At 49.1% G+C, this 24,347-nt stretch overlaps 1 protein-coding gene across 1 annotated transcript in view; it reads right to left on the bottom strand.

Moving 5' to 3' along the window:
• Window positions 1-255: 255 nt before the first annotated feature.
• ADCYAP1R1 (ADCYAP receptor type I) overlaps window positions 256-24,347 on the bottom strand; it is a 44,286-nt gene continuing 20,194 nt past the window's right edge. Inside the window, exons 5-17 of the mRNA XM_080931931.1 lie at window positions 22,791-22,811; window positions 21,864-21,905; window positions 19,156-19,265; window positions 18,573-18,670; window positions 18,047-18,179; window positions 17,274-17,427; window positions 16,887-16,947; window positions 16,231-16,300; window positions 12,473-12,564; window positions 6,103-6,186; window positions 3,254-3,383; window positions 1,979-2,020; window positions 256-591 (exon numbers count right to left, since the gene is read on the bottom strand). Coding sequence (XP_080788057.1) covers window positions 403-591; window positions 1,979-2,020; window positions 3,254-3,383; window positions 6,103-6,186; window positions 12,473-12,564; window positions 16,231-16,300; window positions 16,887-16,947; window positions 17,274-17,427; window positions 18,047-18,179; window positions 18,573-18,670; window positions 19,156-19,265; window positions 21,864-21,905; window positions 22,791-22,811 — 1,226 coding nt within the window. The 3' untranslated portion in view covers window positions 256-402. The remainder of the gene's footprint in view (window positions 592-1,978; window positions 2,021-3,253; window positions 3,384-6,102; window positions 6,187-12,472; window positions 12,565-16,230; window positions 16,301-16,886; window positions 16,948-17,273; window positions 17,428-18,046; window positions 18,180-18,572; window positions 18,671-19,155; window positions 19,266-21,863; window positions 21,906-22,790; window positions 22,812-24,347) is intronic.

The raw sequence follows: 24,347 nt of genomic DNA on the forward strand, positions 1-24,347 counted from the left end.
CAATTTGATGAAAGGCTGCTGAGGTGGGCACTACCCCAGCCTCTCCAAAGCAGGCATATTTCAGCCTCAGCTCACAAGGCCTTGTACCTGGGATCAGGCCATCACTGAGGCTGCCCTTGACACAGTAGGCAGAGATGAGCAAGGGAATGGGTTGTGGGGGAGAGATGGGGCAACTTTCCAAATTTGAGGTGTATTTACATGTCAAATTGGGCTCAATGGACCACAGTAGGTGGGACCCAGACAGGAGGAGCAATGTCAGGTTACACCCTATCTCTCTCTTCCCCTTTGGGAAGAAGCCCAGCTTCCTACCCAGGGCCTGCCCAAAGAGAACGGAGAGGCACACACATGCGCAGACACTGGCCCGCAGCCCCAGCCTGTGCAGAAGAAGAAGGGAGACAGGGCTCAGGTGGCCAAGTTGTCGGCAGGGAGGCTGGACATGCGGAGCTGGGAGCTGCTCTTGCTCAGGATGGACAGCTGGGTTCCCCCGTTCACTCCACTGCTAGCCAGGGAAGGGTGCCGGTGCTTGAAGTCCATAGTGAAGTAACGATTCACCTTCCAGCTCCTCCATTTCCTCTTAATCTCTGCCTGTACCTGCAATGAGCAACATGGGTGGCTTCCTAGTATCTTCTACGACCTGGCCTGGTGTTTTACCAGCTGCCATCATGACTGCCCACCCACCTCTTCTTCCCCATCCCATCGACCCCCACCCCGCCCATGGATCCTGCAACTTCATCCTACTCTGTCTTGGCAAAGCTCCTGCTGATTGGGCCTCTCAGAGACCAGCTGTTTAGAATCGTCAAGAACTCTTTCCTAGCAACCTCAAATAAAGATCCTCACCCTTTTTTACCGCTGTGGGGTGCATATAAGATTGACTCGGAGAGCTTGAAATACCCCAGATGCCCAATGCCCATGAATGGTGATTTCAAAGTCTCTGGATAGGACCTAGAAATCCACAACTTTGGATGATTCCAAGAAGAGAAGACTTCTGAGACTAAGAGTTATAAAACAGTCCGTGCCTCTTGGCAACCCCTCCCCTATGTAGCTCTCCATATAGTAAGTGGCGGTCATGCCAAGAAAGCCTCAACTTCCATATGTCCCTTCAGCCAAAACCTTTATGTGGTACCTAGGATGCATGACTAGATGTAGCACCCGTACCCATCCCTTCTACTTCGTGCTTCCATTTTCTTGGCAGACTCCTACCCAGCTGCCCGTACTCCCACATCTTGGCTCTCCCAGGATCTTTAAGCAAGTCTCTGTCTGGGCTCGCTCTATCTGATCTGTTACGTCCCATCTTTGCTATATAGGTCGGCTATATGGAGGATAGTTGTCTTAGATGCTAATAAGAGGAAGATCCTGCTGAGACCAAGATCTTAGCATGAAGACCAGAGCCTCAGGGGAAAACATTTCTCTCCATTGAGCCAGTCCCCACCGCTTCCCAGGCACCTTTACCCTGGACTCCGCTCTGGAACAATATCCCAACAGGCTAGAGAGGGAGCCCTGAAAGACAGCTCTGGAAATGAAACACCTCTGGAAAGTTCCAGGTTTCTCCTTAGACTCTCTTCCAAATTCTCATCGGCTCTGTTCTAGCAGAGATAGATAGACAGGCTGGCTTACTGCGTCTCAGCAGCACAGCCCTCCACAGCCTGATGACCTATAGGTACTTACTCCTACCCACCAAGGCATACTTTTTAGGGAAGATATGCCCTGGAGTTGTGATCTCAGCAAATACTGTGCCTTCACCATATCTGTACTCTAATCTGTCTGCACTTGTAGCCTTAATCGGCAGAGGTGGCTGATTCTGGACGAGGTGGGAGATGCCAGGGGATGTTGGTAGCATTTAACACTGACAGCTAAGTGACTCACTCCCTATCCTCAGTACTGGCAATATCCCATTGATGAATCTGCCCCCAGTCTCTCCCCAACGAACCCCACCTGGACTGCTTGTACTGCTGAGAAACGTGGCCAAACTGTGTCTTACCTCCCCATTCAGGAAGCAGTAGAGTACAGCCACCACAAAGCCCTGGGAAGAGAACACAAACAACTGTAAGCCTACCAGCAAGAAGCATGCCTCCCCACCTCCCTGGCACACTGGGCATATGGGAGGAACGGCACTGGAAAAGATACCAAAAAGAAGAAAACACCACAGTCTAGACAGGGTATTCCTGCCCAAGGCTCTTAGGCAGGGCTGAGTATGCCATGCTCAACTTAGACAGGCACTCCCATGAGCCAAAGGGTTGATAGGCTAGTTCCTGCTGATATACACCTCATATCGAATCTCAGACTCACTTAGACAAACACTTGTCATTGCCAAAGACTACCTTCATCCCATTTCCTACTGAGGCTATTCGCACTTTCTAGAGGAAGCCACGAGTGTGCAGGCTCCTGGGAGCAGGACGCCTTCAGGACAGAACATTCATCTTTATCCAAGCACTACTCCCTCCTCTGCCCTCCCTTGGCGAGCTGCTTCTATAGACAACACAGTAAAGCGAAGTATGTGTAGTAGGTACTTGCCAGCATGTGAACTTAGCTCTTCTACAACAAACAAAGTCACCTCTTCCTAAATGCTGGAAACCAGGTCTGTAGTACCTCAGTGCCTTAGGCTGTCATTTCAAAAACACCAGAGGAACGGATGGTTGGAATTTTCCAGTAAACACAAACATGGGAGCCTTTGCATTGCGATTTTCTAGGTCAGAACATCATCTCCAAGACTCTCGGTCTCATTGGAGTAAGAATGTGAGTCCGGAATAACGGCTTTGAGTTAAAACTCAAGTCAATTGCACAGAGTATTTTCTGGCCATCCAGTGCTAATTTAAACAAGTGAGCATCCACTCCCTCTTTACAGCCCACTACAACTACTCCATTTACAGCCCAGCTGTGAGGCACACACTTGCTGATAGCCACCTACTCTCTCCTGCTTATATGTAATCATTTTTCTGGTCCTCCTCTTGCCCTGCACCCGCATACCCATTCATTTAAGGATCTGGCTGAAGTTAGGATGTGGACACAGCCCAAGATCCTAATGCCTAGGTTTTATGAAGAGATTTCATCTCAAGTCACTCGGTGGTCTTGGATCAGGACCCCTGGGCATGGTGACAGCAGCAGACAGGACTATGCAGGACATCTGCTCTAGTACTCATGCCAAAGACAAAACCTGAGGTTGAAAACCGGGGTTCACAAGAGGACGGGTGGCAGCAGGTCAAAGGTCAGGGCTTAGCTTCCAACAAATGATGCCCTCTTCGTATCCCATGCCTACCTGGAAGGAGCCCAGCCCAAGCTCAAACACAAGTCTTTCCCTCTTGCTGACATTCTCTGGAGAGAAGGCAAATACTGTGTAGTGAATTCCAAAGAGTGGGATGAGCAGCAGAGTGGAGCGGGCCAGCCGTCTGTCAGGAAAAAGCAAACATCTGTTTTGGGGACTGTGGGGCTTGAGAGCATGGAGGGCAGAGGGCGTGTCATCGGTCCTCGATACCCTTTGGTTCACCGACTGCTTCGCATCCTTTACTGATGCAGGGGGGCCTGGGAACAAGGGAGCCAGCTAGTGCCCAGGGTTCCTGGGATGCTGTAGGGAAGCTTTCCCAGTCTGCAGTGCACCTAATTGGCATCCTGAAGGACCACTGAAAATGGACCATTTATAGAGCTCCCTTGAGTAATGTGTAAAGTCAAAGGAAAACTCAGGATAAGATTCCAGAGTCTTGAGCCAAAGCAAACCTATCCTGTCTCAGAAGGAAGCTACATGAACTCAAAAATAGCTCTCCCAAGACCCACGGGAATAGGGCTCTTCTGTGTCTGGGTATAGCTAGGGACGTTTTGTGTATCACTGGTGATAGGCTATAGAAGAACTTGGGAGGGTTTCCAAGGACTTGATGACTGGGCAGAAATTCTGCCTGCACAGGAGAGCTGCTGTCCCAGAAACTGAGTCAATGGATGGGAAGAATGTCCACACTGAGAATAGGACAGCAAGAGAACCCATCAGTTCTTCTGGGATCCTCTCCTGCCCTTAGCTCTTGGGACAGAGCCAAGAGTAGGGTAGGACCTTGTATAATAGTACAGGGGCAGAAGTCCACAGTGAGGACATTGGGTACACATAGGCTGGGAATGATACTTTAGAGGGAGTTAATTGTTACAAAATAGGGACCCATTTCTGCCCTTCCCAGGACCTGGACCTCCTGTAACCTCCCTCGAAGATCCAAGCTCTCCTTTCTGAATGTTTTTCCCTCAGATGTATTCAGCCCCCTGGGACCATCAGCTTCACCTTCTCTTGTCACAGGTTAGCCCTCAGAAGTGAGCAGTATATTTAAGGGTAAAATTTGACTTAGAGCAAATCTACTGTGTGGCCCCTCATCTCCCACTCCAAGTCTTTCTGGGAGAAGAAAGCATTCCATTGAATGTTGGAATCCAGATTTCTAGAAAAGCCAAATCACTAGCTTCTGTATAAGTACCTTGATGTCACGACTTCTATTGGAGGGAAGACAAAAAGGAGGAGGAGGAAGAGAACCAGACAGCAGAGGTTGGGGAGGAGAAGAGGAATATGAGCTTGAGGTGACCTTTAGGAAAAAGGTCAGCTCAGAAAGAAGGAAATCTATGGTTGTGGGTTTCACAGTCCCCTCCTTGCTCAAAGGCAGAACGTTCTATAGCCACAGAGGGTCCCTAAACAAGGACAGGGCCAATGGAATCTGAGTGAGTCCCTGCAATGAGCCCACATGTGTTCCTGGCAGTCTGTCTTCATTGCTGTCCATCCTTAATAATCCTGAAGAGGGCCCCCTCTCTGGTCTGTTAGGTCTCATAGTCAATGTCTTCAGGCACATCATCCGCACTGGAAATGCTTGTTCTGTGGAAGAGTGACAGGACCACCCAGGCACACAAGCTAGGTTCCTTAAAACTCAACATTTCCCTGGGTATCAGGTCCTGATTGCCTCTGTTTCTCAGGATGTGGCATCAGGAAGCATCAGGGCGTGTCTGGAGATGGAATGGAAGCTGGAAGGGCTGAAAGAGGTTCCTGGAGCCCACGAGGGCCCTGCTTTCTTCCCCGTACTTCCCCTCTACAGTGGACCCATCCCAGGCTCTTGCTCCAGATCCTCGGTACCAAATGCCAAGCCCCTCCAGTCTTCATGGTGGCATTGGCTTTCTTGCGTTCAGTGCCCATGCCAGACCCTTTCCAGCCACAGGACAGATGTGGATCTGAATAGAGTGTTTCCCAGCCCAAGAGCAGCTCCAATGCTGCTCTGGTATTGTCCAGAAATGACAGCCAGGGAACCCCAGGGGCCTGTGGCAGACAGGGATTAGTGACAGATGAGGAGACTTCATGAACCCAGTGTATAAGACCTGTGGCCCTCTGAGCTAATAATCCTTGAACTGTGACCAACCAGAGAGACCATGACACAGTCTTTACTTCTGCCCTCCTATCCCAAAGAGCCATCAGGAGGAAGAAAAGTCCTACAATCCCAAAACAATCAAGCTACCTAAACTATTAATAGGTTTCCAAAAAAACCACAATTCCTCCTCTGTGGGTGTCATAGGTATTGGGTGTGATCTTAGGATGCTCTACGTTCCTGTCCTTGCCTTCCTGGTCATGTGAATTGCACTACGTCACCAAGCTCCAGTTCCCTCATCTATAAAATGGAGACAGTGTAAGGAGCCCCCTTATAGGATCCCTGTGAAGACTAAGCCTTAGCCAAGTAGCACATAACGTGCTCAGCACATGGTAAGCTCATCCCAGCTCTGAGCTTATGCGGTGTTGTAGCTGCCAAGACTAAAGCCCAGAGAAGTAGGGACCTGAGGAAGGAAACACTTCTGTCAGCAGCCACTAACTGCCGACTATGGTGTAAGGCAGGGATCAGTAACCACTAAGTCAAGATGTCCCTGCAGTGCCACAGCTCCAATACCCACATGCCCTCCAGCCCCACCCACAAGACTGCAGAGAACTCACAAGACACATATCAACATGCAACAGCCAGGAATAGAGTAGGCTAGGAGGCTCAGGGCGGCTCTCCACACACCTCCAGCTGGGCAGAACACAAGCACAAGACAGTGGCAGCAACAGCAACATGCAAATCCCCCTCCCCTCCAGGATGCCCGGCCACAGCCACGGCCACACACACTTACAGAGTAATGGTGGATAGTTCTGACATCTTGCAAGAGTGCTGCTGAGCCCGCTGTGGCTTGCAGTAGCATTTCTGCACGCAGCTGCTGGGTATGACAAGATTAGCACTTCTGTCAGCTGGGGACATTGAGCAATGAAGAAACTGCGGGAGGACTTGGGAAGACTTAATTCACAGGGCACAGGGAGGGCAGAAAAGGGGGTGAGACAAGCTAGTAAGGCACCCAGAGGAGGATGGGAGGCCAAGGAATAAAACAGCTTTGGACAAGGGAATATCTGTAAGTATACATGTGTGTGCATGGTTGTAGCACACACACACACACACACACACACACACACACACACACACACACACACAGGGGTCACTAATAGGCAAGTAGGATTAAAAGGTAGATAAGAGCTGGAGAGATGGCTCAGTGGTTAAAAGCACTGACTGTTCTTCCAGAGGTCCTGAGTTCAAGTCCCAGCAACCACATGGTGGCTCACAACTATCTGTAATGGGATCTGATGCCCTCTTCTGGTGTGTCAGAGGCAACTACAGTGTATTCACACACATGAAATAAATAATTTTTTTAAAAAAGTAGATAAGGCATGTTCAGGAGAGGAGGCTTGATGTAGGATTCAGACAGGAAGTTAGAAGCCATCTCTAATATCAGCAGCAGACTTAGATAGAGCATGGCTTTGCCAAGATCAGCCAGTAAGATGAAGAGCTGGACATTCATGCTCTAGACCTCACACATGACTGGCATGAGGAGGTAGAGTTTGGGGCTTGGTAACAAAGATCACTATGAGTGTTTTGACTCTCTCCCCTCGCCTACCCCCACCTTCTCTCAGTGTAAGCACACACTGAAGAGCAGGAACAGGCCAGGCTTAATGGACTGATCATTAATCTAGACTTATATTTACCTATTAAGATAGCCACCATCCTACGTGGCTAATCAAGTGAAAATTATTTAAAATCCAATGGAAAGAAAACTCTCCATCATCCTAGTCACCGTACTGGAGCTTACTAGTCACATATGGCTAGTGGTGCTGATGCTGGACACAAAATTACAGGCCATTGGCAGAGCTCCACAGGACAGTGCTAAGCTAGAATGCTCCATCCAGGTATATGGAAAGGGCCAAAGCCCGAGGAAACGCACTGTACTGAGGAGGCAGCACAGAGGCCAGGCTGACTGTGCAGCCTGCTGCCCTCATCACAAAGGCATCTCGATGTGCTTCTGCTTCTGTTGATTCTGATCCTGCTCACGCCTGAGCTTGCAAAACCCAGGGACCCCAGTTTCCCTCCCAGAGATCGAGAGTCGTGTCACCTTCGATAACAAGTCATCTCAGCGTGGAGGTAACTGAGGCACCTCAGACTGCCTAGTGGATGCATGATCCGGTGTGGATGGATTAGATGCCAATGAAGACAATTGTGTAGGTGCAGTTGGGTCCCCTGCATCTGAAAACCTGCTCTCTGCCTACGGCTGAGAGTGGCTCTAAAGGCAACTGGAGTCTGGGGACGTGTTATTCTGCTGAGGCAAGAACACATATTGCTAATTTCCAGATGAGCCAAACAAACCCCATCCTGCCCAGCAGGCTGTTCGCCTCCAGCCCTGTGGTGCTCAGTCAACAAAGAGCATCTTCCCTTTTATATCACCTATAAGCTGGTGGGTGCCGGAGGCCCATTTTTATAGGTGTTATTTGATGCCTTGCTACTCAAGTGGTCCCTAGACCAGCAGGAGAAACAGTACTTGTCCACATCTCAGAAACAGACTATAGCGCCTCTCTGGTCTACCATCCTGCCAGCTCAGAAGCTGCACATCAACCACAGCCTGGGGATGAACTGGGGAAGCCCTATTGCAAGGTATTCATGGATCTCAAAAATTTCTTGTAGGTTCTCAGTGAATGGCAAGGGATTGGTGTGTGTGTGTGTGTGTGTGTGTGTGTGTGTGTGTGTATGTGTGTGTGTGTGTGTGACAGAGAGAGAGAGAGAGAGAGAGAGAGAGAGAGAGAGAGAGCAGAACAGCAGCTCTCTTTTCCCTATCATCTCGCTTGCCAAATGGCCAACCACCCTTCAACCCTGGCCAAGGCAGACACCAGAGTCAGAGCCAGTCCAAGTCACTGCATATCTACATATCCTGCATATCTGAATATCTATGACCCAACTGAAGCCACCATCCAAGCCTTTCTCCCTCAAAACCTCTCCTTTCCCCCAACACTTCCCATGTTCCTCCCTTTTGGGGGATGCATGACATGTTACAGTAAACATGGGCTCCTCTGATTTTTCTTGAAATTGTCTTGAAAACAGCAAAAGTACAATTTGGTGACGAGTTCACTGGGAAGGGACAGGCAGGTCACATAAAGGAGCGACAAAAGCAAGGGTGATATCCAGAGGGATCTCAGGGAAGACTATCTCCAGAGAAAGAGGGGAAGAGGCCCTCTCCCAAGACCCTGCTCCTGGGCTGCAGTGACTTAGAAACAGACTCACTGAATAGCAACAGGATCTACTATGGCAGAAGAGCTGACCTGGAGCATGAGAAAGGTGGGTGTGGAGCTACCAGGACAACTAAGCAAGAAGGGAACAAGGTCTCATCTACAGATACACCTAGGTCAACCTGGAGGGCTACCCTGAAGAACAAGAGACTCAGGCTAGTGTGCTAGGTGGGCTCACCCGAAACGGAAGAGAGACCTCTGGTGGTCAGTGGGAGTTGTTGGCCTGTGGTAATTTGCCTAGTGGTTGACACAGAGCCCCACCTGCAGGTCAGGGAGCCATGACTTCCAGGCCCAGCTCTGACGTGGCTTACCCTCATCTGTAGGAAGGACAAAGCTATTCCTGGGTCTCAGATCTCTTGTCTATCCCTGGTGATTTGGCATACGGTTTCCACAGAGCCTTTTATGTGAAGGGCTGGCTGGCCTTCAGCTCCAGGAAACATCCAGGTTGACAGTAGACAGACATTGGCCTGTGCCCACTGCACTCCCATCTTCTCCACCTTTGACCCTAGGAATTCACGTAATGCTGCTTCCTCGGCAGTCCATAGTCATGGTGGTCTCCTGATGCTAACTACACTCTCCTACACCTTCAGAAAAGTGCCAGGTCTGCAGGAAGCATCTTTCGGAAACAGCATCCCTGCCGGAGTATGCCTCAACACCACTCCTCTTCCATCGGGGAGGCAGAATGAGCCTGGGCTTCCAGAGAGGGTCCACACCAGGTTCAAGGTTTTGTAGCCACTGACTTAGTGGGCAGTTTTCTTTCCCAGAGTTTTTAAAATAACAAATTCCCTAATTCACCTAATTCTAGGGTTAGATGTCCCTTAATAAAGGACTAGAAGGCAGGGACTAGGCCTAGGAAAAGCCCCTTGCTAGGCATCCTTATTGCAAGGCTGCCTTGCAGCACAAGCCTGTCCAGGGAGGTGTTGGAGGAATCCCCGAGGAGGTGACACATAGGCTTCCCCTCACCGCCTCAGACCTAAGAGGTAGATTCCAGTTCCCACCTCCAAGAGTAGAGCAGGTAATAGGCAACGAGAATGAAGCCCAGCTGCTCTATAACTGGTCTGAATTATTCCTCGCTCACTCTGAGTCTTCTAGAATACCTCGTTCTTCTCCACCCTCCAGAGACAGGGAGCTATGGCTAGCAGAAACTCAGGCTTCAGGCCAAAACAAGCTAACCCTGCCAAGCCCAGAACTGAATGCTTGCACAGCCCTAATCTGAGCCCCTGCTGACCCTAATGCAGGTCCAGACTCCCCCGCCCTCTGCAGGCCCCACAATGAGCTGGTCCTTCGAGGCTGAGCCAGGAGCACATTTGGTTGACTGTGAACAAACCCTTAGCATCTGAATGGCTGGAACCAACCTACAGGAAAGGGGGTGAATGCTGGTCTGAGGGCACAGGCAGGGGGTCCTCTCGGGCTTTCTTGGGGACTCTCAGTCTTAAATTTGTTCTGGAAACAGAGGAAAAAACCAGAGAGCTATTGTGGGCAGCCCAGGTGGGGCTTTAACAGAGAATACACACATCTGCCCACCCCAAGTTCTCCCTCCTCCCCAGTGCAGGAGCCTCCCCTTGGAGCCAGCTTCCCTAAAGCCCTTAGAGTGGAATATTTCTATATAGGGGGATGTCTAGAAGGAAAAACAACACAGTGTCAACTGCCTGCACTGTGGCCATAGCCTAGCTCCTTCCTGCAGGATTCCCCAAGCTTCACGGAACACTAGTGTTCTCTGCGTGGTGACAGCCCGCCAAGCTTGCCATAGCACTGTGTTCTCTGTGAGCATCAACTGTCTGCAATTGTTTTTACAAGCTCTGCAGCTCTCTGAGGCTTTGTCGCCAGGATCAGCCTGGTCTCCTTGACCCTGGTGACACCGGACATAAAGCTGAATCCAACAGGAGCAAGCTGACGCCTGGTCCAGCCTTAGCATTTCCCTAGATTTCAGACATCATCCACCTGCGTTTTCAATCTTTGGGGGCTGAAGACTATCATAGGTTTGGCTTTCTCTACCAAATAGCCCTGGCTAAGCCTGTACAGTTTTTACATTAAAGAAGTAAACCAACTAGCTGCTCCTTTAAATTCTGGAAAACATCAAATATAAACATGAATGTAAATATAAACCACACGCTAATCACAAGTGGCTCTTATCTATGCATCAGGAAGGCCCACTGTTCTTTCCCATCAAGCCAGGAGTAATTGTTGATGTCTGGGACAGAGCATTTGAGATGGCAAATGTTATTTACTAAGGCCGAGCCCCTGTGCATGTCTCTACATAGGCAAAGTTGGGAGAAGCATGAGTAATCTTCACATTCAGCCCAAAGAAGACGGCTCAGAGGCATTAGACAGGGAGGAGACTAAAGAAGGTTGGCAGTGCTCAGGAGAGAGTTAGAATGAGGCTAACTTAGCTTCTCACCAGTCAGTCCCAATCGCAAGAGGTTAGAGTTAGGAGTGGAGCCATTTCACAGGCAAGCAAGAGAAACTGAGGCTAAACATAAAGGCATGACTTAAGCTTCCTACATTGGATGGGGAGGTGGGAGAGGGGAGCAAAGAAGCTGATTTGTGACTCTCTGGGACAAGGTTATCTCTCTAGTGTAGGGCAAGGAACAACAGAACCTTCACCCTACCAAGAACTCATGGCATATATCAAAGAATAACTTCCTGTTACATCGCAGATGCAGATGAGTAAGGGTTGGTTAAAAAAATAATAAATACCCAACAAAACATGAAAAAATGGACAAAGAAAGGGTTGGCAAATATATATATAAGACAGGGATGGGTGGGCAGTAAAATAACCACAATGTTGTCCTTTCTCAATGTTACATCATTATTGCAGAGGTAGAGAACATATGCTATACAATAAAAGCCCTGCGCTAACCACCAGCACACGAGAAGAGGGGTTACCCAGCAGACTGGACCAGCTGATGGATCAAAGGCAGTTCCATTCCCCTCAAAGGAGCCGTGAGGAGGATCTGGCACTCAGTTCCTGCAAAGCTCATCCTCTCCCTAAGAGAATGGTTAGTAGAGCCCTCTGCTTCACTCTCTCTGTGCACCTCCCCACACACACACACTCATTTTTCTCAGGGAAGCCTGGAAATTTGCAAGCCACAGGCAGGCTGTCTAAAACCCAAGTTATGTTGCGAGAGCCCATAGCCTATCTCTTTGGCTTCAGAAGTGTCTCCATGCCCTGTAGTTCATTCCTGAGCCCCGAAGGATGAGGCAGCAGGATCTGTGTCCCATTTCAGAATGGAACAGGGCTGGGATTGAGGTAGTCACGTGTTTTTAGGGTAGCAACTAAGAAACTAGTTCTTTGGAACACAAATGTCTGCAAGCGCGGCAGAAGCCTTGCACTCAGTAGCGATCACAGAGCTGATGCTCCTCCGATAAGCACAAAAGGGGTTGAGGCAGAAAACCAGACAGATGAGGAGACAGAACTGTTCTGAGGCAAGGTACAGGAAGGAGAATCCCCCATGCAGTGTATGACCAAGGAGAGGGTCTAGCTGCTGACAGCCAGGCACTTAGAAGTGGCTGCCCAATGGATGAAGGGGTGTGGCCTGTCACAGCCACGCCTCCCATCTTCTCATCTTCCCACAGAATCAGCATCCCCAGAGGAAAGCCAGCTTCTAAACAACCCAGGCCTTAGCTACCCCCAGGGAATCTGGGGCTCTATGATTCTCCTGCCGTCCTGGAGATTCTGTTCCCCTTTCTCTCTCCCCCTTTCTGTGAAATGCTGAGGATCTCAGGCCAGATCAGGCCTGTAGCTCACAGACACTTTAATCAGGAAAAGAAAATCTTGCACTTGCCCATGCTGGGTCAACCTGCCAGCCAAAGTGCAAGCTCTGTCCCGCCTGTGACCTGAGTGCAAGCCATTTGGTCGGAAATGGCTGGGGCATCCCCACATCCGCATGACATACTTACAAGTAGATGCTGGACTCATTGCCTCCCATGTCTGGGGACTGCAGCTTCTGTACAAGGATGATGATGATGCCAATGAAAAGCACGAAGTTAACCTGAAGAGTCAAAGAAAGGTAGACTCAAATCTCCGCCCACCCTGGTAGTCCCTAACCTGACCCTCTACAACCAGTAAGGTGCCCTTTCAGACTTCTCTGCCTCTCACTGAGTCGTTCACATGAAGAAAAACATCTATTAAAAAAAAGAAGAAGAAGAATTCTACACAAAAACCTGGAAATAGAGCACACGAGGGGCAGGCCAGGGGGTGAGCGCTGTCTGATGCAGAAAGAAAAGGGTGATGGAAAAGAGGTGACACACAGGTGACCTCAAGCTCAGCCTGGTGGTGCTGATACAGGTCTGTAATCTGGCATTCCAGGGAAGCCTTGGCTATACAGCAAGACCCTGTCTCAGAGATAAAGAGGTGGGGTGGGGTTCAGGAGAGAAAGCTCACGTTCTAAGTCCCGGAATACAGAGAAGCAGCCAGGGCATTCCTAATTAGAGGGCTGCCTGGGAACAGCAACAGCAGCTTGTGTGCCGTCAGGGACAGATGCTTCTCCAAACAAAGTGGGAAGCTGCGTGTGCACGGAGAAAGGAGGAGGGAGGGCTGCAAATAAATGCAAAGGAGGCATAAGCAAGCAGACTGCACGGCACAGCGACATCTCTGGGACGGAGCCAAAGTCGCCCTCAAGAAAAGAACAACACAATTCTTTAAAACCAATAGCAGCTACTGGGAACAACGAGGCAACCCGAAGCTGGGGAATGATCGGAGTGATCGCCTCCAAGTTGAGTGTAAGAGGAAGACTGACGCAGGTAAAAGGTCACGAGAAAGAAACTGGAAGCCATAGCAGGCTTGATGAGAAAAGCTCCCATTTTCTCTTTTCTTTGTTTCCCGGATCAGTTAGAACAAGAAAACACACCCCTGCCCGGCCCTGCTTGTGTCTGCTCCCGCCACTGTCTAACACTGGAATTAACTCAGCAAACACTGCCAAGGAGAAAGTACAATTAAATGTCCAGGGGTGAGGAAGAGGACAAGAGATAAACAGGCTATTTCAACTCATGAGAGACCGTTGACCAAAAGCAGAAAACTAAACTGAGCAAGAACAGAATCCACATCCCCAGAGGAAAGCCAGCATCTTAACAACAAGCGAGGATGAAAGTAAGAAGGGTAATGACATCGTCAGGGTACTTAACCAGAGTCAGAAGTCTGGGAGGCGGGAAGCACCAGGCCCAGTCGATTTTACAGACTTGTAAAGAAAAGGCATCATCCCCTGACATACAATTGTTTCAGAGCATACTAACTACAAAAATCTCAAAAATCCTACTTCAAAAACCCTACAAAGAGGGGACGGAGGGATAGCTGAGCTGGTAAAGCCTTACAAGAGTAAGAACTGAGTGCGGTCCCGGTGAGTGGGGTTAGGAAGTGGGAAAAAGGTGTGACAGCACTAATCCCAGGGCTGAAGAAGCAGAGCCAGGCAGATCCTGGACTGGATTCCAGGCCAGTGAGAAACCTTTCCAAAAGAAAACCCAAAAGGGCAGAATTCTGAAGAATGACACTAGAGATAGGTCTCCAACCTACACAACATACATGAGGCACGCACGCACACACACACACACACACAAGGAGAAACAGACGAAGAAGGAGGGAGGAAAAAGGAAGATCATGAGTCTGAGGCTAGCCTTGGCTATGTTGGGTGACCATGTTTCAAAAGGCAAAACAAAAAGCCATCACAAAATAAACCTGCAGAGACCTTTAATATACATGGTAAACAGAGAGAATTCTTTAAGCAAAAATATTAAGCAACAGAAGTCAGTGGTACATGGAAAGAGCAGCCCACAAAGATCACACCCTAAGAAAGCAGAGGAATGTACTGCTGTTCCTTATTATGACGTATGAACAACAGGATCCACCATCCCTGAGAGACTGGCGAGTAATTAGTAATAAAAACATCAGCATCGACACAGGAGCACAGGAAGTGAGCCTCTTGTTCCCTGACCATGTGAACAGTAAGCGCACACACTCTGTGTCTCAGAATCCTGTCCCTGGTGATTTCTCCCAAAGACACAACCACACACATGCTCAAAGGCAGGCAAATGTATTCACAGCACTAGAGAAAAACTGAAACCGTACATGTATTCTAGTCTATTATCTATTCTATAAAGACGTGATCCCTTCAGCACATCTGATAAAATGAAATACTCATGCTTGGTTTTATAACACACACAAAAGCCAACAAGGAAGAGAAACTTGCCTAATTGCATGCAAGACAACTGCTAAAAACCAGAGCAAACATCGTCCTCCATAAAAACAAGGAATTAAAGGAACAAACATTGGGAAAGATGAGCAAAAGGCTGTTTTCACTTACAGGTTGCATAATTTTCTATGTAGAAACCCCATGTGAACCATTTTTTTTTTAAGAAAAGGATTAAACTCTTAAGAGAATTCAAAAATGTAACTAAGCCAAGAAGTCACAAAAATGGATTGCTTCCCTGTATGGCCCCAATAACCTTCCAGATAATACAGGGAAGGAAAGCTCCCTAGACTCAGCCAGGACCCAAGCTGGAGAACATCTCAGAGGCAGCAAAATGGCAGCAAGAAAGTCTGGACAGACAGGGTATTTTGCTGTATTCTTGGAGAAAAATCAATTTTCTTCCAAATTGGTATATAATTCAATGTAGATCTCTACCAGACCTTTTCTTACAAGTTAAAAGTTAAATCACTTCCTGTTCATAAGTCTACCTAAGTGGATGTAGAAAAACATTTCAACAGAAGACATGAGAAATTTGCATATAACGTGGTAAAACATACAGGGTCACAGTAGCTGACACAGCCTCCTGGGCAGACATATTAGTAGCAGGAAAGCGGAGGTCTCCAGCCCACAATGTGTACATGTTTGAGATAACTAACAGCCCAGCATCTAAGATTCTGTAAATCTGAGAATAGGGAATTTGCAGCCATCAAAAATAGAAATGTAGAGAAATAAAATTTTAGTAAAGACAAAGATTAAATAGAACCTTTCTTAAAGATGCATATTGGTAGCCTAAACCACAATAGAGCCATGAAGCAATTAAGAGGAGATTTGTATAGCTCAGGCTGATAGAAATCCTCCATAAATAAGAAATAAGGCTGACAATCAGAGAGGGGAAGCCCAGGGATTCCAGTGCAGGGAAATCATGCTGGCCTGGGAATGTGACAAGGTATGGAAGAGGGAGTCACCAATCCTCACCTGAGCAAAGAGACAATCTGCCAGAGGACAGAACAAAAGCTTGCAGAAGTGTCATTAGCACGCGCCACCAAAAGACTTACTTAGCAGTAAGTGCTCAGAACCACTAACAGCAGAGAGAAACAGACATGTTCTTCAGAAGCCACCTTTACCCACCCCCCCGCAGGACCGTACACCATCAAATGACAACACTGGGCGTACAAGGGGTGGCTGGGGGATGAAGTCACCTTTCCAAAGGGCATGTAAATTGTTAAAGCACATTCACAAAATACTAAAAGATCTGAAATGTTACATCCACACTTGTCTGACCAGCAATTCCGCCTCTAGAGGTCTGTTTTAAATTTTTTTTTTAAAAAAATGCACAAATGCTCACAAGTATGCATGAAATTATCCCTAGTAGCAGCACCTCCTGTAAGGGGGATAACTGAATGATTGGTGCACCAGGGCTACAGAATATCCCCTTCTCTATGTGCTCTCTGCCTCTTTGCCCCCAAGGACACTCACCATGATAGAGCCAACCACGGGGCCTTTGATCACCCACCACAGAGCTGTGCTGTCATTCATATCCCAGCATCTGAAAGATGGGCAAAGACGAGAAATCATAACAGATCCCTGTAGAACTGCACACAACTATCTGGGCATCTGCGTGCCCCTGACCAGAGAAATCTGGAGGTAGAGGTAAGCTGGCTAGAAGATGCCTCACCAGAGGACTGCTTTTTCTCTGTGTTCCTGTCATAGCAGAAACGGGAGCCCGAGAATCAGGGTCATAGTAGGATCCTGGGAAAGGACATTTCTCCCATTCAGATCTGGGGTCCTTGGGGTTGAGAGTGATCTCCCCCTTAACATTCTTCCTCCTGCCCTCTAAAGGACACCAGATGTTCAGAGCTTCCCCAAAGCTGACCCAACGAAGATGGGCTCAGAATTTACCCATTCTTTTGTTGGTCTGTCAATTAAAACAAAGCTAACCACAGGAGTAAAGGCTGAGGAAGGGCCTGGGTCCAGGCTTTGGTCTGGAGCTGAGATAGGCCTGATCACCTGGGGTGAGGAGTCAGGTGGTACCCACGGCTGCACATTGGTTGAAGCAACACATTGGGGAGTTCACATGAACCCCATGCATGAAATAGACTCTGCACTACAGCCTGATTCTCTGTAGTACTTACCCTGCATCATCAAAGTAGAGCCTCAGCACGGCCCACACAGTTACACACACAGTAGGTGTCCCTGGAGAGCAAGAAAAGGAACCCCATTTTTTTCCAGAATACTCTTAGCCTTGAGGTTTCTGGAGACCCTCCAGCTTCTTCCCACAATTCCCATCTCTCCCAGCACCAAACCATCTGCTCTCCTTATATGACTCTTGAGTATGAGTCTCCCTCAGAAAATGGGGTCCCACAAAATAAAAGAAAACTAAAAAAAAATGGGGGCTCTAGGAATTAACAAGAAGCCCACAGCCTAGTGAGGGCTCCATTATCTGATGCTTCCTAGTGCTGGGACCAAGGACACAGCTGACCAAGTGGCCTGAACCCATCCAGACCCAGCCAGTGACCTACCCCAGCCAACGATGGTGTACCAGTAGAAATATCGCCTCTCCGGGAAGAAGGTCTCCACCAGCAGTGTAAAGAGGTACAGGCCTTCAATGAACAGCCAGAAGTAGTTGGACACCACACAGTAGTGGAAGAAAACCATGACGGCTTTGCATTCCACCTACAGAGACAGCCAGAGAAGAAAGCTGAGCTCTCTGACCTGTCCCCAGGTAAATCCTGAAATCCACCTCCACGGGATGAGAGGAAATCCTGAGGTCTATCAGCAACAGCATACTCAGCCTCGGGTATCTCAAAGCCTAAAACTGTAGGCATCCCCCATAGACTATTACAAAATGAGGATCTGGACACACCAAAGGTGGAAAAAAATCTCTGCTCAAACAGATCTTTCAAACAAGTGAAGCCCACAAGTCTAGCTCATTCTTATCCCAGCATATCAAAATCCAGTTTGCTGCATGTATCTCCTTCACACATCTGTGCTTGTGAAGGAAGTGACATAGGCCCTGGTCAGCTGGCACATAGAATGCCACATGACTGGTAGCCTGCCAAGGGACTAGTTAATCCCAGTCTGAGCCTCATTCTTACCTAACCTTCCTGGCCCATGATCAAGGCCGAGGATCTGGCTGAGGTTTGTATTATAGTGAGGTTAGTTATGGTAACGACTCCATAACTTGTGAATTTTCACATGACCTGGGCTAAGACCTTCACCTGCAGGGATACATTCCCTGCAGGGTGTTAGCAGGGCAAGAGTCCCGGGGTGCTGGGCTGCTTGGCTCACTTACTGTGGAAACAAAGCAGTGACTGCTGTCCTGCTCGGCATACAAGATCCAGTCTTTGATGAAGACGGAGATAGCCCTCAGCATGAAGGATACAAACAGGTTCATGTGGATGAAGTTACGGGTACAGTGCAGCTTCCTGCATGGACCAGGATGAGGAGGCCATGAGTTCACAATACTTCTCACCCTCGGGATGGGGATGCTCTGGGCCTACTCATGACTTGTCTTAATGGGGGCCCCTCTCCCAGACCGCCCTTTTCTCCCACCTTAATAATCATCTGCCTACCCCACCCTGGTCATCCGCTGGCCATACTTCTCCCTCCTGAAGCCTCTCTACCTAGACCGGGAAAATTGAAGCAAGCAAAGGAAATTTCTGGAAGGTATTATGACTGACTGTGTGGTCCTGGACAAATGAGCTGCCCTCTCAGGCCACTTTCCCATCTGCTGCGCTAGGGACAGAGCCTGCCTTCCAAGGGACTTTCCAGGGATGATGGGAAGGACAGCTCTGGCTCTAACACTAATGGACTCTCACCGGAAGCGGCACAGGATGACCATGGCAGTAGTGAGGGTGACGAGGGATGTGCTGTAGCCGACTGTGTAGAGGGCCTTCACCGACAGGTAGTAATAATCCTGGAGCAGGGCACAGGACATGCAGGGTTCTGCTTGGGACCAGTCACTGACCCCTGAGACCCACACCCAGTGTTCCAGACCAGGCCCTTGGGGCCAACATCTCCCCCCTCTCTGCCATCACTGCACTCCTTGCTGGATGCCTGTTCCTCTCGGCATAGGGTCAGTACGCTAAACCTGTTCAGAATGTGCTGAAGGCAAGGGTGCTGATCAGTCCGACCAGAACGCAGTCCTAGACTGAAGAAGAGTTGAAGAAGCTATCTGCTAAAACCCAGAATTAAGTCATCAGAGCTATCTGGAGGACAGTGTTCTGAAAAGGTAGGGAGGGTTGTGGGGGGGTATTGTGTGATTTGTGGGAACAGAACCCAACAGGGTGAATGAACATCCTACCCTCCAAGTTCCAGGTTCAGTATACAGCAGGCAGGCAGGCGCTCGTGAGTGCTGCCCAGGACCCTGAACTCCTCAAACTAACCCAGCACCTCACTTACCTGATCTCCAGACTCAGGCTCATAGTCATCAAACCCACAAGCATCGAAGTAATGGGGGAAGGGCTCCGACCAGCCGTCCTCTGTGCAGTTCCGGCCCACGACTCCCATGTCTGCAGACAACAGGAAACTAGGCAAGGCATGTGGATGGCTTAAAATGACCCTGAAAATGATGCCATAGTGGGATTTCCATGTGTTCAACTGGGGACTCAAGCTAGAAGGCATGAGACAGAGAGACTGCTGAAGACTCGTCCTTCCTTAATGGGAAGGGGGGATAAAGAGTAGGGTGAACCTGAGCCTTTTATCATGCATCCAGCATGCCTCTATCTCTCCTATAATATTACCCCCAACGCTCACCAGGAGAAGATCTGGACCCCAGATCGACACTGCTCAAAATGTCAATGTACGGAACCAACTAGAAACTTGTCACAAATGCTACTCTCAAGCCCAACCGCAGGGACTCTATCAAGGCGTCCAGTGTGTACAAAGCCTCCTTGAACTCTGAGCTCTGGGTCTACCAGCAGCTGTGACATCTCACACCAATGGGGGCACCCGACTTCACTACTTTTCAGCAAGCCCAGGAAGTCTGTCTTACTGCCAGCCTTACAAAGAAACAAACTCAATGGGGTTTGGCTTTGTTTTTTGTTTTTTTTTTTTTTTTTTTTTTTTGCCTTCCGGGGTTTTGTCTCCCTCCATCCCCCATCACCAGTGTGCATTTCCTCTCTCTAGATTGACTTAAAGTTCATTGTGTGGGATGCTGGAGGGACGGAGCAGTCAGCTGCTGAAAGAGGCGTTTGCTACCTGCAAAGCAGGGGGCAGGCTATTTTTCACATAAGTGGGCTATTCCAGCCTTGAATTACATGATGTCATTCTCATGAGCTGGAGAGAGCCACTAAGGTCCAGGGGAGCATAAGGCAAGTAAGCCTTTCCTTCTAGCTAGTATCTGAGGGTGGCACCCAGAGATTCGTCCCTGTCTGGCAGCCCAAGAGCTACCAATCTCTTAGGACAGGAAGAAAGGAACAGGATTCTGGGTAATTGCGAATCCTCAGAGACAGAATGGGGTTTTTCAAACTACAATTATATTCTTTTAGCCGCCTTGGGGGCTTGGTGCAGATTCTGGGCCCTCATCCTGGAGTCCATGACCCAGTCAGTCTATCGGTTTCAGGGGTGAGTGTATGGTAGGAGACTGTATGGACACAGGTTTGGAGCATACGCTATTTTTGGGCAGGTCTTGTCCTCTGTGATCAAGGTGGTCTCTGGGAAGCTCAACAAGGACATGATGGGTTAGCTCAGAACAGAAGAGAGAGGGAAAGACCCTTCATTTTTTCGAGACAGTTTCTCGGTGTAGTCCTTGCTCTCCTGAAACTCAACATGTAAACCAGACTGGCCTTGAACTTAGAGATCTGACTGCCTCTGCCTCCTGGGTCCTGGGATTAAAAGTGTGAGCCATGACCACCTGGCTACCCAGTCTCTTTGATAACCAGAATCCTACTCCTGGAGGACTTGGAAGGTGGACGAGAGATGGACATGTCCTTCGTGGGAGGAATGATAGAACGGGGAACCTGCCCAGAACAGTCTGCCCTAGGAGTGTCTCCACAGCTTCTCTGACACCTGTGACTCAAGCCAAGAAGGGACTCCAACAGCCTGGGTCACTGTTAGCTGTTTCACCAGACTGTCTCTTTTTAAAAGATGTTTGTCTCTGGCCGCTGCTGGCAATCTTCCTGCAAGGCCGGCAAACAGTTCAGAACGTCTGAATGCCTCCCCCTCATCTCAACTGGCAGCCAGAGTGACTGAGCCACTGCCCTCTCTGGGCTTCAGTTAACTCTGCCTTGCCCACCTCACAGAGGTAAGAGGAAGAAAGAGACAAAGGGTGCAGAAATTTGAAAATCATTTAAAAAAAAAAAAAAAAAAAACAATGCATCCTAGAAGGAAGAGTCATTTCCTTTCGTTTTCCCTCTTTATTTTAATAACACAACATGGGCTCAGAAAAGCATAAATGTTTTTGTTCCCAAAATTGCTCTATGAATATTGTGCTGATAGAAATCTCCGGAAGATAAAGCGCTCTCCAGATTGCTGAACCTTGCGTGACAGCATCTCGTTCACTAGACTGTTTCTGCTCCAGCATTGTCATAAGATCATAGCATGCTCTCTGAGAGGGTCCCACCATTGCACCCAGATATGGTGGCCAAGCATCTAGCCTCGATCCAGCTGGATACATCAGAGACTCGGGTGAGAGCCCAGAATCTGCACTTTCCCGAGTCTGCAGAGAGGGTGATTAGGCCACATGTCCTCCTGGCACACTGCCTCTTGAAGCTCCAGTCTCACCAGGGTTGCAACTGAATGGCTATGATGCTCAGAGTGGTGTGTGGCTTGGCCCCATCCAGTTGACCGGAGTGCAAAGCTGAACCCCGAGAACTTCTATGAAAAAGTTCAAAGCCACCGAACACCTTGCAGTACAAAGGCTCCCCACTTACAGCCCATGATGGGTCCCAAGATAGCCATGACTCCCCCACAGCGCATGGTTACAGGCCTGATGGGGTGTACTGTCCTCTCTCTCTGGCTACTTGGGTACCATCTTCTAAAGAAGACAACACACAGCCCTACCAGAGAAGGCACACACTCTGGCACACACAGAGGAGAAAGCCCTGCTACAAAGCAGCTGCCCTTTGTGACTCCCCACCGTCCCAGGGCGACTCCGGCAGAATCCTCACCTGTGATTTCCAAGGAATTACTATCAGCGAAACCAGAATCTCCTGCGGGATGCAAACATGGGTCAGTCAGAATGTCCTACTTATCAAGTGCCCCATCAGCTAAGGCCAGGGCTGCCCAGTCTCTGGAGAGGGGGAAGGGGATCAAGAGGCTAAACCTCAGGAGCCACACATCCCTCTGGCACACTGGCTTTGGCAGCACCAGTCTAGCCAAAGCAGAGTCACATGGCTGTAATGCTCAGAGTAGTATGCGGCATGGTCCCCACCAGAGAGCATTTATAGAGAAAGGAAGTGGAGTGAGTAAGCCTGGCGAGTGAGATTTTTCTTTGAAGTTCAACCCCTGCCTCTACTCCAAGTCTGTTTTTCATGAAAGGGACTCCCAAAAGCCCAAGAAGTTTATCTGTAGACAGGTTTCTCCCCACACCATAACCTTTACTCTCATACGTATCTAAAGATGGCCTAGAAGTTAACACAATTTCGACTTCTCAAAATCCCATTTATAAGCTGAAGTGCCATCTCCTTCAAGAAGTCTGACCCGACCTCCTTCCTGTCCTGCCTGCATCATTTGCCTTTAGTTCTCCTCTGGTCTTTTGTTTGGTAGATGCTGGGATGACAGAGTCAGCATGAACTCAAGAACAGGGCCATCCTACATGTAGGAACATGCATGACGATGCACAAAAAAAAGACTTGTTTACCAATCTCTCCATTGGTAATTCAAACACCAGCTTGAAAGGGCCTTGAAGCCAAACAATGAGTCTTCCATCCCTCCTACCCCCTTCAGGGTGGACACATTCTGGGCAGAAGGGAAGCTGATCCCGGATGATCTATCATGATTGCTACCCCACCATTATTCCAGCATCCAGGGGCATCCTCGGGCTGGACTCCTCCTGCTGGGCTAATGAAACTCTGTTCTCCCAGGTATCCTCTTACCTATGGTTTCTGTCATCCAGACTGTATGTTGAGGGAGAGAGAAAGAGAGAGAACATGAATAGAAATGCAGAGGTGACCAGGCCTGAATTCTGATGACCTCCCCCCATGCCCAATTCTGAGAGAGCCCTGGTAATCCTGAAGGCCTGAGGAACCCGTGCTAGAACCTAGCAAGTTCACAGGGTCGGGGTGACTCTAACTCCCACTTCCACATGAGGAAGAAGGGGGTGCACTGACCAGGGCTCCCAGAAAGCCAGCACCTCAGGGAGGCTTAGCCAACACCACTGTGACTGAGCTTCCTGGGAATGTGAAAGTAAATGAGACAGCAGTTCAGTAGCTTCTGTGGGGAGGGTGAAGCTTGTGAAGAGAGGCGCTAAAGGCCCTGCTTTAATGAACCATTAAGGGCCAGGTGTAAATAACATCCCTGCTCCCTGAGGCGGTGCAGCTGAGGGAAATCATTTCACCCTCCTTCCTGTCACCTCTTGTGACTGCAGCAGGCTGCAGGAAAAACAGGGTTTGTGGCTGGAACCCTGCCTAGAGAGACTGTGCCACATGCTTTAGATAACCAACTGAAGTAAAGCAATGGGCACGCGGAGGAAGTGATTAAGGTGCCTTCCAGAGGAATCGATCTTAGGAGCTAGCTGAATCACAGGCCCTGTCTCTGACAGCCTCTGTCTCCCTCCCCTGTTCACACTCTCTGCTTAGAACCTCCCCCAGAACTTACTCCCTGGCCTGCTCTCGGTCACAGAGCCCTCAGAATGAGAACCTTCAGAAACCAGCTTCTTCCAGACTAGCAGGAGGTAGGCAAGATGTGGGATAAGGAGGAATGGGGTATATAGATAAGAAAGTCAAGGATGGAGACTTGGGGTACCAATGCACACTATTCTTTCTCCCCTCCTCCTGCAAGCCAGGTAGAAACAAGTCATTGGCTGTGACCTCACAGACATTTCAATGGAACCAGAGACCATGAGTAGACATGGCAAGAGATCCACAGAAGTCTCCAACCAGCTTTGATTTCCGGGCACAGGCCATCACACAAATGTACCTGAAGCCTATGTCCACACATCATAGACTGGCTCCCTTGGTGTCCAAGGCCCTCTCCTGGACAGCCTGGGTTAGGGGAGCAGGACCCTAGCTCCTCTTCCTCTAAATCCTCATGGCCATCTGAGAGCAGCAAGGACTAGGAACATGCTTTCCTTAGCATGTGCCTGGGCTGGTGGGCTGGCAGACTGGTGGTGGGCTAGAGGGTTGGGTACCTGCCCACATCAGTGGTTAAAGGAAGTGGTCATTGTGTCTCTTCACAGCAACAGAAATGTTAACTAAAACGGGGTGTCTGGTCATATAGTCCCATCTATCCATATCTTCTTTCAGGTCTCTGAGACATCTCTGTCTATGTCATCATCATGGTAACTATGATGACGTCATCTAACTTTACTATTAAGTGTGCAAAATGCACCAGGTGCTGAGCTACATATCATCTCTATAGGTGACCTCACCTCATCCTCACAGACCACCTGGGGAAACAGCCACCGTGCCACATTGCCATCTGGCCGCAAAGCC

Source organism: Micromys minutus (genome assembly GCF_963924665.1).
Source record: "Micromys minutus genome assembly, chromosome: 18".
NCBI lineage: Eukaryota > Metazoa > Chordata > Mammalia > Rodentia > Muridae > Micromys > Micromys minutus.